Source organism: Lissotriton vulgaris, chromosome 7 (assembly GCF_964263255.1).
Source record: "Lissotriton vulgaris chromosome 7, aLisVul1.2, whole genome shotgun sequence".
NCBI classification, from domain to species: Eukaryota; Metazoa; Chordata; class Amphibia; order Caudata; family Salamandridae; genus Lissotriton; species Lissotriton vulgaris.
Genome location: NC_141695.1, coordinates 300,190,597 through 300,206,619, shown reverse-complemented (window position 1 = coordinate 300,206,619; position 16,023 = coordinate 300,190,597). Strand labels below are relative to the sequence as shown.

General features: G+C 46.1%; 1 protein-coding gene across 1 annotated transcript in view; it reads left to right on the top strand.

The window, feature by feature from the left end:
• The window catches only part of LRRC4B (leucine rich repeat containing 4B), a 253,982-nt gene extending 238,478 nt beyond the window's left edge, over positions 1 to 15,504 (top strand). The window contains exon 2 of the mRNA XM_086930104.1: positions 12,367 to 15,504. Coding sequence (XP_086786230.1) covers positions 12,416 to 14,344 — 1,929 coding nt within the window. The 5' untranslated portion in view covers positions 12,367 to 12,415 and the 3' untranslated portion in view covers positions 14,345 to 15,504. The remainder of the gene's footprint in view (positions 1 to 12,366) is intronic.
• The last annotated feature ends 519 nt before the right edge of the window (positions 15,505 to 16,023 follow it).

Here is a 16,023-nt window from a genome sequence, read left to right as displayed (position 1 = left end):
TGTGCGCACCCTCCTCCTGCCTCTATGGTTGTGCACCCCCTCCTCCTGCCTCTATGGTTGTGCGCACCCTCCTTCTGCCTCTATGGTTTTGCACACCCTCCTCCTGCCTCTATGGTTGTGTACACCCTCCTCTTGCCTCTATGGTTGTGTAAAGCTTATCCTCAGTCTGCGCATGTGTGCTCCTAGAATTGCTTCTATGTTTGTGTACAGCTTGTCCTGCTTCTATGGGCGTGCACTCCATTTAATGCTGTATATGTTATGGTATGTTATGTTAATATTTTTCTTAAGCGCACAAATACCCCGAGGTGTCAAGGTGCTAGTATCCTGCTGCCCCAGCCTGTCACTGCACTGCTAGGCAGGAGTGTTTGTGTGAGCCTGCCTGTTCCTGCCAGCCACAGGCAGTCACCGTCCGTGTGAGCCTTAATCTTCTGTTCATGGATCGTAAAATCTCAAAAGCAATGTCTGGGTTTTGTGTGAGCAAAACAGTTTGTTTGAGGGAAAAGCGTAAACTGATGCTCTTTGAAGGGCCACCTGTGGCAGTGTGAATTGATGCTGTGTGTTGAATCTTCAAAAGCAATGCAGTCTATTATCTAAACCTGAGCACCGTGGTATCCAATCAAGAAAATCGCCTCTAGCTACATTTCTTCTCAAATCCGTATCAGGCTTTGAAGGGATATTTCCAGCAGGGAACTGTCCAGTGCTGTTTTGGAGCAACAAGAAACAGCAAGCACTGGCAAAGCCAATTGGCCTAGCCCTTATCACCAGCCTTCTGGTCATGTCAGTGCTTGTTGTGTTCAGGTTTTTGCAAAAATGTTAACAATCTAAAATAAAGTAAGCTAAAAACTGGGATGTGGAGTCTTTTATCGTCGTTGAGGCTGGTTTTGATGAGAGATGTGAGGGCCTGCGCCTTGGATGCATCACGCTGAGTGAGTTCCGACGAGGGTGCAATGCGATGCAGAACTTTGAGATTAGTCCATTCCACTCAGCAGCCGCTATGCATTGGTTCTGCTCAGGTTTGCGCCACATAGCAGAGGGAATGCGTCAGTTCGCCCTGGTCCAGAAGCTGGCAGAGAACCTTAGGCCCACTTCCAAGGGTCAGGAATAGGATGGCACCACTTGGTAGGCTAGACTCACAGATGTCAGAGTCCAGGTGCAGGTGTAAGGTTTTAGGAAGCCTGTTGTGTCTCTGAGGCTTCGGATCAGGAGGTCAACCAGCTAGCGCTTTGAGTCACTCTGTATTGTGTTCAAGAGATGCTGGTCCTGTCCTTCTCACCCAAGCAAGAGTGCAGCTGGTCAGCACAGCAGGGCAGCAGTTCCTTCAGAGCAGAAGTCCAGTTGAGTGGCAGTTCTTTCATCAGCACAGAAGTCCTTCTTCTTGGCAGAGCACACACAGGACCAGAAGTGACCTGAGGAGTTGGTGTCTGAGGTCCAGTATTTATACCCAGTTATACCTTTAACGTGTGGAGAAGCTGCTATAGGCATGACTTTGAAGTGCACAGGTGCCCTGCCTTCCTGGCCATTTCTCCAGACCTTCTACAGGGGCTGTGCAGCCCTTTGTGTGGAGACAGAATGCCTCCTATTCATGTCTAAGTGGATCTGGGCCCAGGTCCTGCCTCCCATCCTGCTAGTGATGGCCCATCCAGTCACTACTAAGCTCCCATTCTGTGTGGCTGTCTAGGAGGAATACACAAAGCCCAACTGTCACCCCCACCCAGTCATGTGACCCACAAACAGGCTGCAAGCACCAAATGGCTAATGCAAGAAAATGCCAAGATTCTAAAAGTGATACAAAAGGGGAAGATGGAACGGCTTGGCAGTTCGGGCTGGACTGTTCCCATGAGGCACAGGGTCAGACTGATTTGCATATGGCCATGTCTGAACTGGGGTGGCTGAGTGAGCTAAAGAATGGTGATGGATTAAACCCAGATCAGTTGACTGGGGGTGAGTGTTTGATTTGCTCAAATGCTCCGTCCATCATCCCCTTTTGTATCGCAAGATTCTAAAAGTGGCACTTTTAACATTGTAAAATTGTAATTTAAAACCCGACTTCACCATAAGTTGGGATTTTAAATTGCAATTCCAGAGACACCAAACATGATCTGCTTATCTGTTCCCATTTGGAATTTACAGTTATAACATATGATAAGGTGACTCCAATGTGGGTGTGGTAGTCCTTGCAGTAGTGAACAACGAATTAAAGAGTTCATGAATTCCAATACATGTAAAACTTGAAATATATTTCCAACTTTTTAAATACAATGCATCCTACCCTATGGGCTGTTCAGTGCCTGTACCAAGGGTGACTTATATGTTTTAAAAAGAAAGGTTTTGGCCTGGCAAAAGGTTTATTTTGCCAGTTTGACGTGGCAGTTCAAAACTGCATCCAAAGGCTTACAACAGCAGGCCTGAAAAATGTTGAAAGCGCTACTTACTTGGGTGGCACAATTAATGCTGGAGGCGCACTAGTGGCATTTAATTTACAGGTTCTGGATACATGTAGTACTACTTTACTAGGGACTTACAAGTAAATTAAAAATGACAATTGAGAATAAACCAACGTTACAGTGTGTAGAGACAACAAAGCTGTAGTAGGAAGCACTATTAGCGCAAGTTGGTATTTTCCATGCAAAGGTGGAAGTGATATGGACCACAGTGAATGATGCCTGCTTATTCCTTTAATTCAACTAATCCCCCAGTACTTAACAGGAAGAAGAAGGGGTTGGTGCACTAGAGGCACTATTACACATAGGGCACACCTTCCCTATTTGTGCCACGGTGCACTTAAAGCAGATACACTGGAAACAAACAGGGAAAGTGCACCCTGTTACATTGTATATGCTGCCCCATGGCAGCTGCAAACTTGTGCTGCCCTGTGGGCAGCACATTCAAGTGAAAAATGGAGCAGCTTTAAAGCAGCCGGTTCATGTTTCACTGTGCAGACGGCAACCAGCCTTCACTTTTAAGGGGGGTTAAAGATCCTCTTGCAGGCGGCTGCAGTGAGTAGCTACACCTGCCTGTAAGGGGATATTTGGGGATCCCCCATTCACCCCCTCTAGAAGACTGCCATCAGGTTGCGCACTGACAGTATGCCATCTTTTAGGTGGCGCACTGTCAGTGAGCTGCTGACAGCTTCTTTGCCCCTGCGCCCGAGTCTATAATAAGGCGTGGGTGCAAAGACAAAGAGATTCCCTCATTTGCATGGGGCCACACCCCCTTGCAAATGAGGGAAATCCCTCTGGCAATAGCGCTGGTGCTATATGTGCACCAGCTCTATCTGTATCACAGAAAGGGCTGCTTAAGCATCTGCGGGCCTATCTGTCATACCAAAGTGCCCCAGGGGAGCGTAAAGCAAGACAACATACCCGTTGCGCCCCTGAGGCACTTTCCAAAATATAGCCCAGAAGGATTTGTGCCTTTCAGGTTTCCTATATGTTTCTACATAACAACAAAGCCCATTGGTCACGTGGTGCTGAGATATAAAAATGAACACTGGTAAAGTTGCACAACAATTAAAGACTATCAACTTGTTGATTAAGTCCTATCAGCCCACCTGAGCCTCATCATCTAGGACTTACCAAACCAGGTTGTGTGCGATCGCCCAATTAGATATTAGCGACACATCACAAAACCGAGGTATGGTTACCAAAATTGTAAGTCTAGATAGTGGGACTGATATGTGCAGTGCAAAAAGAAAAAGAGTGAAGTGAATTAAAATGGCTATCAAGGCAAACAAAAACCTTTAATAGTGTTCACCTGGATGTCAGATTAAAAATAGTGAACTGACAGTGTGAAATAATCACTGTCTAACTTGCTTGGTAGAAATCAAGACAAAGATCTATACTGGCCCTGTATAGATCTTTGAGTGTATTTGAGAAGTGGTAAATTGGAGGGGGGGAGAAGTGGGTATTTCAGAATCGGTAAATACCGAATCTGTAAGATTCGGTATTTACCGATTCTGTAAATACCGAATCGGTATCCCCCATTGATTCCTATGGGCCTTGAAGCCCATAGGAATCAAAGGGCATTACCGAATCGGTATTTACCGATTCGGTGATTACCGATTTCTGCAAGGGTGCAGGGGGTGTCACTTTGACACCCCCTAGCACCCCCAATACAGGCTTGGGTGCCATGTGGCAAGCATACATGCCCTGGGGACAGGTCTGCCTGCCACATGGCATAGGTGTGCATGCACACATGTGCATGCACACCGGAATCGGTATTTTACCATGAAGTTGTATTTCATGGTAAAATACCGATTTGGTAACACCTGTGGGACTCAGAAGAGTCCCACCTACATTAGGAATTTACCGAATCGGTAGAATTACCGAATCGGTATTTTACCGATTCGGTAATTTTACCGATTCGGTAAATGTGTAGTTACCTACATATGCCCTCGGAAACGGGCACCTACATACCAAATGGCCATTTACCGGTCGGAAACGGCCAAAATCGGCCGTTTCTGACCGGTATTAAGGCTCCTACATCGGGCCCCCTAATGTTTTTCTTAATAGTGTTTTTGATATATTGCATGGTTTTGTTGGTTCTTCAATTATTGATATGCTTATGTTGTTTCCTATTTGCATATATTTTCCTTGATTGCATTTGGTATTTTTCTCTTTGTAATTTGTAACATCATAATCTTCTTTACATTGTTTACCTCATTCATTTATCATTTTATCTGTTTCTTTGATGTTTTATGCTTTTGTACTGTGTTTTCTCTTTAATTTTTAATAAACTCAAACTTAAAAAAAAATACAAGCTGCAAAGTCAGTTTACTCGGTGAAAGTGAAAAAGTTGACATTTTAAAATCACTGAAGGAACTTGCCCTTTGTTTTCAAATATTTTTTACCATGAGTGAGTTCGAAGCTCAAGTATTCCTTTAACTGTGATCGAGACCTCTATGACGTACAGTGGGTGAAGATGGCGTCTGCATCTTCCTCCCGCCTTTATGCCCGACTGTATTTGGTTGTTTATTTCCCAGATCAACCCTGCAGCCATGAAACTGTTTAAAGGTCCTAATAAAATCAGGACCAATGAACGCTGTCACATATGGCATTTTAGTGTCCCTGACCTCAAGTTTATGAGGGAGAATTGTTAATGAGGGGGCATAGGTTCTTAAAGCAATCCATTTAGCAATGTGAGTGTCATTAGCTGACGGGTCGCGGCAAGAGGTTTACTAGTAAAGCGCTATGAAGTCTGCATTCACCTTGCAAGCTGTACTACTGCCAGGACTGTGCTAGTTTAGGGGCGCTGTGCACAGATGGAAAACTAACTTGTTGATTTGCTTGATTATGTTTTGTGTGTGGGTTTGTGCACATGCGCGGGAAAGAGGAGGCGTGAAGCAACATACTTGGGTATTTTCACTTAGGACGTGAACTCCAGGGGCGGCCCTGTCCACCGCCCCTGCTCCGACGTCCCCATTTTCGACTTCCAGGCATCATCCATGGAATGTACCTTTCTGCGTCCATAGCAGGGGTGTCAAATCATTGCACTGTTTCTGATGCCTCGCACCTGTTAGTCCAGGTTGGACTGAGAGAGGCAAAGCTAACCTGTGTAACACCCTATCGCTTCCTTCCACTCATGCCCCCTTTTCTTTCTCCCACTCTGCTGTGCCACACTGGCACTGGCCCTCTTGCCCCTTTTAATCCAGGCCTCATCATACCCGCGTCTCTGATCGCTTCTACTTGTATCTCACACTTGTCGCCGGTCATCCCTTTGTACACACACCTTACTCTTCCCTCCCCTCCTGGGGTACTTCAAGGGTTCAAGATGGCGGCACACGCTTTAGTTGCATTTTGTGGGTAGTCACCGGGTCTGATGGCTCAGTGGACTTCTCAAGAGATGTATGTGTGACTACAAAGTCTCAGGTATGTCTCCCTTCGGATCCACTCTGCCTTTCATACTGGGAGGTCGATACAATCACAACTATTGAGTTGTGTATCAATAAATAGCAGTTATCTATCAGAAAGTCTCCAGGAGCCTGCTTGAGCATGAACATGCTATTCTGGTATTTCTTTCATACAAAGGGCAATAAATATTAGAAAAGATCTGTTTTATCTAGACACCTTAACATATGAAAACCTCAGAGATTGAACTTAATCTAATCGTTTAAAACATATACTATATACCCTTTTTGCACATGGGACATTTTTGAACATGGATTTTTTAACCTGCTAAATAGAAAAATATGAAATATTGGCTCTTTTAAATATTGTATATATTTGAAAAGGCTATTTTTAAATTTGATTAGTGTACTTGTTAATTGCTTTTATGACTGTAGATCTTACTCTGAATAAAGAAGATTTGACTTGAACATGCTTATTCAACAAGCCTGTTAAGTATAGAACAGCCTTATTCGTAGGTTGCAGAAAGCATGGAACTGGGGTGATCTCCACGAGAAGGTAGTGAGAGGGCAGAGGTAGGAAGCATAAAGCGGGCCAGTCTCCAATGCATGGGCGGTGGATGCACGGGACAGATGAGGGCCTCTCTGTGGGGGTGTTAGATGCACGGATCAGCTTCGTGTGGGAAACAAAGCAGCCTCTTTCCTATCCGGTCGTGAGACGAAAAGCTGCTGCTTTACATTGAGATCAATCATTGATTTATCTTTATGGACTGTTTGGAGACGGTCTGCCAGTTTTTCCCACAAATAAGTTGGGGTCTCCCTGGAATCAGCTAGCAATGCGCTTGCGAAGGAATACCGACTAAGTGAATGCACCCAATTCCCAGGTGGATCCTTGTCACCGGTTATCACAGAGCCCCTCTTAGGCCGCATACTTTTCCTTGGACTCCTCCGACTGCTGACCCACGCACACAAATCACTCTACGACATCGGACCAGAATGCCTCAACTCACGACTGTCCTTCTACACCGCCTCCCGCCAACTACGTTCTTCCAGCCAAGCCCTCGCCACTGTACCCCGCATCAACAAGACCACCATGGGAGGAAGATCCTTCTCATACCTGGCAGCTAAAACTTGGAACTCACTCCCCACTTACCTTCGCCTTACCCAGAACCACCTAGCATTCAGAAAGCAAATTAAAACATGGATATTTGACAAGTAATCCTCCTCCCCTCCCTAAGCGCCTTGAGACCCTCTGGGTATGTAGTGCGCTATATAAATTCTTTGACTTGACTTGACTTGACATTCATTGTCACAGTCGAAACAGGTCCATAACAGGCGCCTCCATCACCCACCACTTCCCCAGTTCTGATGAAGACCCGCGTTTGAGGTATACAGTGGCCCCTGCCATCGTATCGGGTCGAAACGTCGACACCCTATAACCAAGCCTTGAGAAAGACATTAGGGTCCATATTTGGGCAATTATTATTTAGGAGCTAGGTCTATGATAGGATGGGGTCGATGCCATATATCTAGATGTTTGACAGGCGTAAGTGAATAAATAATCTGAGTAGAATATTCCTCTCTTTCCTCCTTATCCTCACACTCACGAGCACCTTCTTTGAGCACCTTTTCCGCATCTTTGAACGTGATGGTAGCTGGAGCACTATATTGCTACTTTTAAGTATTTATGCAAGATATTGATGAGCTACCATGTTCTTTACCAATTTCAACTAAGATTTAAAGAAAATGTTGAAGTGATTATGTGTTGTTCTTTCTCGTTATTTACTTTCGAAGCATTTATTGCAATTAAGCAGTTCTTCCCTCATCTGAGACTGTGTTCTATTCAAACACTCCAGGTAACCAGGTTTAAGGTAGGGCGCACAACTGACAGTTAGGGCTAAAGGAAATATTCAAAGTGTAATTGGCAATGCTCCAAAAAGGGGGGGGGAGAGGTCGGTTACCCAACAACCCCACAAAATACCCACATACGTGCCTACAACAGAAACTAAAATCAATTCCTCCCTGAGCATTTTGAGACTGTGTTCCTTCATGTTTTCTCGTACACTGTGTACAAAAGTGATCGAATCATCTTTAGTTGTTGTTGTGTTTGCCTCCCCGATTGGACCACTGCTTTTCCTACCCAGGTCCTCCGGGTTAAATTTGGGTCCACCCCTTGTTTGTAATTGCCTTAGGATGTGGTGGAGACGTGAAACATCTTCTTAGCTTCTTTAGGAAGGTGTTTGATGCCCCCTTCTGTGGTGGTGGCGCGGACCTGAAGTAGCTTCTTTAAGGAGGTATTTGCCTTCTGCGGAGGTGGTGTGTACGTGAAGCAGCATCTTTAGAGCGGTGTTTGAGACCACACACAGTCTTTCTGCAGACGTGAAGCAGCTTCTTTAGGGAGGTGTTTGATGATAGGAGCAGCCTTTCTTCAGAGATGGTGCATATGTGAAGCAGCTTCTTTAGGGAGGCGTCTGATGCCTCGAGCAACATTTCTGCGGAGGAAGTAAGTACATAAAGCAGCATTTTCAGGGAGGTGTTTGATACCAGAAGTAGCCTCTCTGCAGAGGCGTAGCACAGTGAAGCAGCTTTTTTAGGGTGATATTTGATTCTGGTAGCAGCCTTTCTGCAGAGGTGGTGTGTAAGTGAAACAGCTTCTTTAGGGAGACATTTCATACCAGGGGCAGCCTTTCTGCAGAGGTGGTGTAGAGGTAAAGCTGCTTGTATGGAGAGGTGTTCGATGACAGGAGCAGCCTTTCTCCACTGGTGGTGTTTATGTAAAACAGCTTCTTTAGAGAAGTGGTTTATGCCACGAGCAGCCTTTCTGTGGAGATGGTGCAGAAGTGAACCAACTTCGTTAGAGAAGTGATGCACGGAGCAGCCTTTCTGCAGAGGTGTGGCAGAGTGAAGCAATCAATCAATCAATCAAGAAATTTGTATAGCGCGCTACTCACCCGGAGGGTCTCAAGGCGCTTGGGGAAGAGGGGTCCGCTACTGCTCGAACAGCCAGGTCTTGAGTTGCTTCCTGAAGGAGAGGTGGTCTTGGGTAAGACGGAGCTGGATGGGGAGGGAGTTCCAGATCTTGGCTGCCAGGTAGGAGAAGGATCTTCCTCCCATGGTGGCTCTTCGAATGCGTGGAACGGTGGCGAGGGCGTGGCTGATCGATCGAAGCTGGCGGGTGGGAGTGTAGAAGGTCAGGCGGTTGTTGAGGTACCTGGGGCCCAGGTCGTAGAGGGCCTTGTGTGCTGTGGGTGAGGAGAAAAACGTGATTCTCTTGCAGACGGGGAGCCAGTGCAGGTCTCTCAGGTGTCCTGAGATGTGTGGCTGTGTCGGGGGATGTCCAGGATGAGTCGTGCAGAGGCGTTCTGGATGCGTTGGAGTCTTTTCTGCAGTTTGGCTGTGGTTCTGGTGTAGAGGGTGTTTCCGTAGTCCAGTCGGCTAGTGATGAGTGCCTGGGTGACCGTCTTCCTGGTTTCGGTGGGGATCCAACGGAAGATCTTTCGGAGCATGCGTAGGATGTTGAAATACGATGATGATGAGACGGCGTTGACTTGTCTGGTCATCGAGAGGGAGGAGTCCAGGATTTGGTTTGGGTGCGCTGCCCAGGGAAGGGGGCCACCAGGAGTCGTCCCAGGCAGAGGGTGATGATCCCAGGATGAGGACTTCCGTCTTGTCTGAGTTCAGTTTCAGGCGGCTGTTCTTCAACCACTCGGCTATGTCTTTCATCCCTTCGTGTAGGTTGGTTCTGGCGGTGGCGGGGTCGTTGGTGAGCAGCTTCTTTAGAGCGGTGTTTGATGCCAGTAGCAGCATTTCTGCAGAGGTGGTGCATACATGAAGCAGCATTTATAGGGAGATGTTTGATGCCAGGAACAACCTTTCTGCGGAGGTGGTGCAGACGTGAATGAGCTACTTTAGAGCAGTGTTTGATGCCCCAAGCAGCTTTTCTTCAGAAGTGGTGCAGACGTGAAGCATCTTCTATAAGGAGGTGCTCTATCCCGGGAGCAGCCTTTCTGCAGAGGTGGTACAGACATGAAACAGCTTCTTTAGAGAGGTGTTTGAAGTCTGTAGCAGCTTTTCTGCTTGGGTGGGACGAACATGAAGCAGTTTCTTCAGGGAGGTGTTAGATGTCAGAAGCAGCCTCTCTGCGGTGGTGGGGCAGACTTGAAACAGCATCTTTAGAGAGGTGTTTGATGTCAGGAGCAGCCTCTCTGTAGAGGTGGTATGTACTTGAAACAGCATTTTTAGGTAGGTGGTTGATGCCAGGAACAGCCTTTTTGCAGAGGTGGAACATGTCTGAAGCAGTTACTTTAGGGCGGTGTTTGATGCCAGGAGCATCCTTTCTGAGGAGGAGGTGCACATATGAAGTAGTTTCTTTCAGGAGTTGTTTGATGCCCTGCAGAGGTGGTGGATACAAGAAGCACCTTCTTTTCGGAGATGTTTGATGCTGGTAGAAGTCTTTCTGCAGAGGTGGTGCATAGGTGAAGTCGTGTTTTTAGGGGAGTGTTTGATGCCCAAAGCAGTCTTTCTGTGGATGAGGTGTATAGGCATAGCATCATCTTTAGTTAGAGGAAAGATGCAGGGGGCAGTCTGTCCAGGTAGTTGGTGTATGCAAGTAATATCTTTTGACTGGAGTAGCATCTCTTTGATGGTTGTGGTTGCATGAGGCATTCCCTCTGCTGAGATGGTGGATGCATACAACCGGCTCTCTATAACAGCGTTGCATATAAGAAGAGTCTTCTTTGGGTAGCATGGAGCAGCCTCTTTTAGCTTGAATGGAGCAACTGCTCCGTGATGGTGGTGGAGGCAAAAGACAGCCTTACTACACAGGCAATTCTTATGTTAACCATCCTGCTTCGGAAGGTGGTGGTTGCGTAGAGCAGAGTGTCTAGTGAGAGAATGTGTACATGGAACAGATGGGGCAAAGCTTAGCCAGTAAGACTCGGAGTGGGGGGTGTGAATCTCAAATTCCCCAACTAGAAAAGCAGTGGGCCGCAGGGTGAATAGATGAGATGACCAAGGTTTGGTATGGATGGTTCCCCTGACGAGCAAGGACAGTATTGAGTTGCAATAAGTGGGCGTCTGGGACTGGATAGTCGAACAAGATACTCCATTGCAGTTGAAGCGTAGTACCCTGTCCACCAAACTACATGCCCAACCAACTGATTTTGAGGCATGTGAACTGCAAGCTTTACACCAAAAATATACAATTTGCTCAGTAGGTGTAAGACTTTCTCCAATGGCCCAGAGTCAGGCTGTTGGAGGTAAGCCATCTGACTGTCTGCCCTATTTAGAGTGGATGGTTGGATGTCCCTCTAAATAGGGCAGGTATGTCCTGACAGTGAGGGATAGTAAAAGAAAAAGTAAAATGACCCCCATGGTGTGAGGCTTATTCATTTTTTTTCAAAAACACACTTGCACTCTAGGAGTTTCTTTTTGAAAAAAAAAACTGGGAAAGTTTGACGGACAGCCATCATGTTTGATGGAGCTGTATGTCAAAAGTTTTCTACATTGACATGAAGTGCCAAGACTGTGGTTCCTGCTCATGTAAAATATGTTTGCGGGCTAGTGGACTTCTCTAAATGTGTAGGGTTGGAGTAAATGCAGGGTGACTGATATAATGTCTTCCGCCACCCTGTTTGCCTTTCCTCCACCCACCTAACCCTAAATCTTTTCAAGAGTGGCACAGTGGGGGAAAATGATGGGTTGGAATGCTACCCGCATGATTGCCAGTGATTGCTAATTTAAAAGCATTCGTCTCGTTAACCTTATGGGTGTTTGATTGCCAGTAGGGTGCCTGTACACCTGAGACTAGTCCAGCTTCCCAAGGCTACTACTGCCAATGTTTGTGGTTTCCAAAAAGCAGTAAATTTGCATCCGTTCAGGTGGTATCATATGGATACAGATTTAGTACTTTTTTGGTAAACCAACCACTATATATATTTAAGTAAAAACCTCTTAATGAAATCCGGATTAACAGGAAAAAGCCACACAGCCATGGCAAACCTGATCAAGGGCCCCTGGGTGCAACTACCAAAACAAGAACGCAGTTTGGGAGGGGTGAGGGTGTCACACCCAAAACACCCTCTCTAAAGCAATGGCTCCACGGAACGTGATATTTGGGAAGGTGGTTTATACTGGGAAAGGAGATGGGGGTGTGAAGCAGGCTGTCCTGGAAGGCAGCTGATGCACACACAAGACTCTCAGTGAAGGTATTTGATGCATGAAGCTACCTCTTTGCAAAGATGTGGGATACGTTTATAGTCTGTATAGGAAAGAGGTATAAACCTAAAATACTTCTCTGGGTAGCCTTCATGGAAAATGGTGGAGCTATAGGGAATATTGAACAAATGCATTCCAGGGACAGAGGTATCGATGCCAAGTTGAAGCTGTAATCAATGTAGTGTCTGTGACATGCCAGTTTGTTAGGCAACTGGATACTAGATCGATTGCCAATCATTACCTATTGTTGTTCGTTTATCTGTGATACACAATTTCCTTTATAACGTTGTCTTTCTCTTCTCTTTCAGACACGTGCACCGGAGAGCCCTTCCTGCAGTGACCATCGCTAAAGCATGAATGATGACTATGGCCGCCCACCGCTTTACCCGCAGGATACCAGTGCTGAAGTTCATTAGGATGGTTTGGAAGCAGGTCTTGTTAATCGTGTGGGTGTCAACGCTGGCTCTTGCTGGGACTTCACCTACCTCTTGCCCAGCAACTTGTTCTTGCAGCAACCAGGCCAGCCGAGTTGTCTGTACCCGCAGGGAACTGGTGGAGGTACCAGAGAGCATCTCAATCAACACCAGGTACCTTAACCTTCAGGAGAATATCATCCAGGTTATTAAGCAAGACACTTTCAAGCACCTGCGGCATCTAGAGATCCTGCAGCTCAGCAAGAACTTGATTGGCAAGATTGAGGTGGGTGCTTTCAATGGCCTCCCTAACCTCAACACCCTGGAGCTGTTTGATAACCGCTTGACTACTGTTCCCACACAAGCCTTTGAGTACCTCTCTAAACTGAGGGAACTGTGGTTGAGGAATAACCCCATAGGGAGTATACCCTCCTATGCTTTTAATAGAGTGCCCTCTCTGCGACGACTGGACTTGGGTGAGCTGAAAAAGTTGGAGTTTATCTCAGAAGCAGCCTTTGAAGGTCTAGTCAACCTGAGGTATCTCAACCTGGGGATGTGTAACTTGAAGGATATCCCTAACCTAACTGCCCTGGTGAGACTGGAGGAGCTAGAGCTTTCAGGCAATCGGCTGGAAATGATCCGTCCGGGCTCTTTCCAGGGGCTCGTCAGCTTGCGGAAATTATGGTTAATGCATGCCCAGATAAAAATAATTGAGCGCAATGCTTTTGATGACCTGAAATCACTGGAGGAACTTAACCTCTCTCACAATAACCTCATGTCGCTCCCCCATGACCTGTTTACACCTCTTCATCGTCTGGAGCGGGTGCACCTCAACCACAACCCTTGGCACTGTAACTGCGATGTGCTGTGGTTGAGCTGGTGGTTGAAAGAGACGGTGCCAAGTAATACCACCTGCTGTGCCCGCTGCCATTCACCTCCAAACCTAAAGGCTAGATACATTGGGGAGCTGGACCAGAGCCATTTCACCTGTTATGCTCCTGTAATTGTAGAACCGCCTACAGACCTGAATGTCACCGAGGGAATGGCGGCTGAGCTGAAGTGCCGGACGGGCACATCCATGACATCGGTGAACTGGCTGACTCCGAATGGGACTTTGATGACTCATGGTTCTTACAGAGTGCGTATCTCAGTGCTTCACGATGGAACGCTTAACTTTACCAATGTTACTGTCCAGGACACTGGTCAGTACACGTGCATGGTCACCAATTCAGCAGGGAACACCACAGCTTCTGCTACGCTCAATGTCTCTGCTGCTGACCCTACCACAACCACCCCATATTCCTACTTCACCACGGTCACGGTGGAGACTATGGAGACCACCCAAGAGGAGCCAAAACCAACAGACAAGGTGCTTGGACCTACACCTTCTGGCGGCTGGGACAGGACAACAACATCTCTGACTCCACGCAGCACTGGATCTACTGAAAAACCCTACACCATTCCCATCACCGATGTCACTGGTGATACCATGAAGGACTTGGACGACGTGATGAAGACCACAAAGATTATTATCGGCTGTTTTGTGGCCATAACCTTCATGGCAGCCGTCATGCTCATCGTCTTCTACAAGCTCCGGAAACAGCACCAGCTGCACAAACACCATGGCCCGACCAGGACCATTGAGATCATCAATGTCGAGGACGAGATGCCAACTACCAACCCTGGTGATAACCATATGTCTCTGCCAGCAATTGAGCATGACCACCTTAACCACTACACGGCCTACAAAGCGCATTATAACAACAACACAGGCACTCTGAACTGTGCCAAAAACCCCATTCTCAACTCCATCCATGAACCTCTGCTGTTCAAGAGCAGCTCAAAAGAAAATGTGCAGGAGACACAAATTTAGGTCTGCAGTGCATACCAGGTGGAGTTGGGGGGAGTGATATAACACAAATCATGGAACACAGCAGCAACGAAAGCGTCTTAGTTGCCCATGCGGAGAACACACATACATCAGCAGCAGTGTGCCTCTGGTTTAGCCTTTTATTCAAAAACATTTGTTTGCAGTATCAAAGTCCAAAAAAAGACTATGTGAAAACACAGACACGAATGGAAGATATTTTGATATTTCAATGGGATGTTTCACAATCCAACTACCTGAAGTATTACTAAAAAAAGAAAAAATATGTCACGAAAGAAAATGAAAGAAAAAAAAGCTTATTTTGTGGTACAGCTCTTTATTCGTAAATTCTATTTGAGATCTATTTTCATCAAGGAAAGGTGTTATGGAACATGTGAAACTAAGGGAGAATCAATCAAGGAATTACTGAGGCGAGAAATTGCATTTTTTTATTAATAGTATTACTATTGAATGGCTGTTGGGTTATTTCAGTCCTCAATCCTGTGTGAAAAAGAAGTAGTGATGAGACATCACCCATCTACGATCTGAGAAGAGGGAATATTTTTTAATTTGTAATAATGGGGACCGCTGGGCTTGGGTTGGTAGGGTCGGAGGGACTGAAGTTTTAGTGAAAAGCAGACCCCCTTCCGGGCCTCGTTCAGTCTGTGGTCCTCATCATTTTGGGGTCTCTTTGGAGTTTCGTTCTTTTTTAAAAAATAAAAAAAAGCCACAAAAATGGTGTTTTGAGCCCTGATGAAGGACCTTTGTTATAAGAAAAAAACCTGTGCCATAGCCGATTTCAAACGTGCCAACATCGTTCTGAACTTTGCACACAAATCTGACGCATAATGAAAAAACAGCAAAAAAGGGGGAGTTGTAGAAATTATTTTTTGAGGATGAGAGCTTGGGGGAAATTGTGAGAATTTAAGGTAGGACTTTTGTTCCCTCCAGGAAAAAACAACCACCTGTAATCTTAATAGTGTGAGGAGTATTTTTCTGTGGATTTATATGCTGGAAATGTATGGTGTGACTCAAGCGGAACCGGGTATGAACTTATTTGATTTTTTTTTTTTTTAGGGTGGGATGGGGGAAAGTTTCATGAAGCTGGGTGCTGTTCATTAGACGCTGCAGCCTACAAAGGTCATGTCACAGCATTGCCACAGTCCAAGAAAAAAAATGAATAAAAATATCTAAATGATGATGTGTTGTATTACATGCAAGTGTACCAGGGGAAGGAGCTGTTCACGCCCTCTACATATGAAATATACTCGAGATTAAGGCGCGTGGGGTTTGATGCATCATGTGTCTGAGGAAGTGTGTTCTCTCGTGTTGTAGCGGGCACATAGATGGCATACAAAGTGCACTTGTCCCCCACCACCATTCCCCCTCTCATAGAAACACCTGAGTCAGTTTTGGTCTTCACAGTGTAAACGTTTATTAACTTACAAATCCAGCCAATGACTCCCTTGGCCTCTCTTTACTTAATTGTGACCATCCTTTAATATAGTTTGCTTCAAAACACCACAGCACTTCAAATAACTGTAAAGATTATACATTTCCATTGTATTTACAATTCGCTCTCCACGGGCCCTCTTGCTTGACCTTCGGGCTGTGCCAGCAGGCCACAACCAAGATAGCCTGCTCTCCTTAGGCTGACCGTCCCCCGGTCAATAGAGCCGCAGATA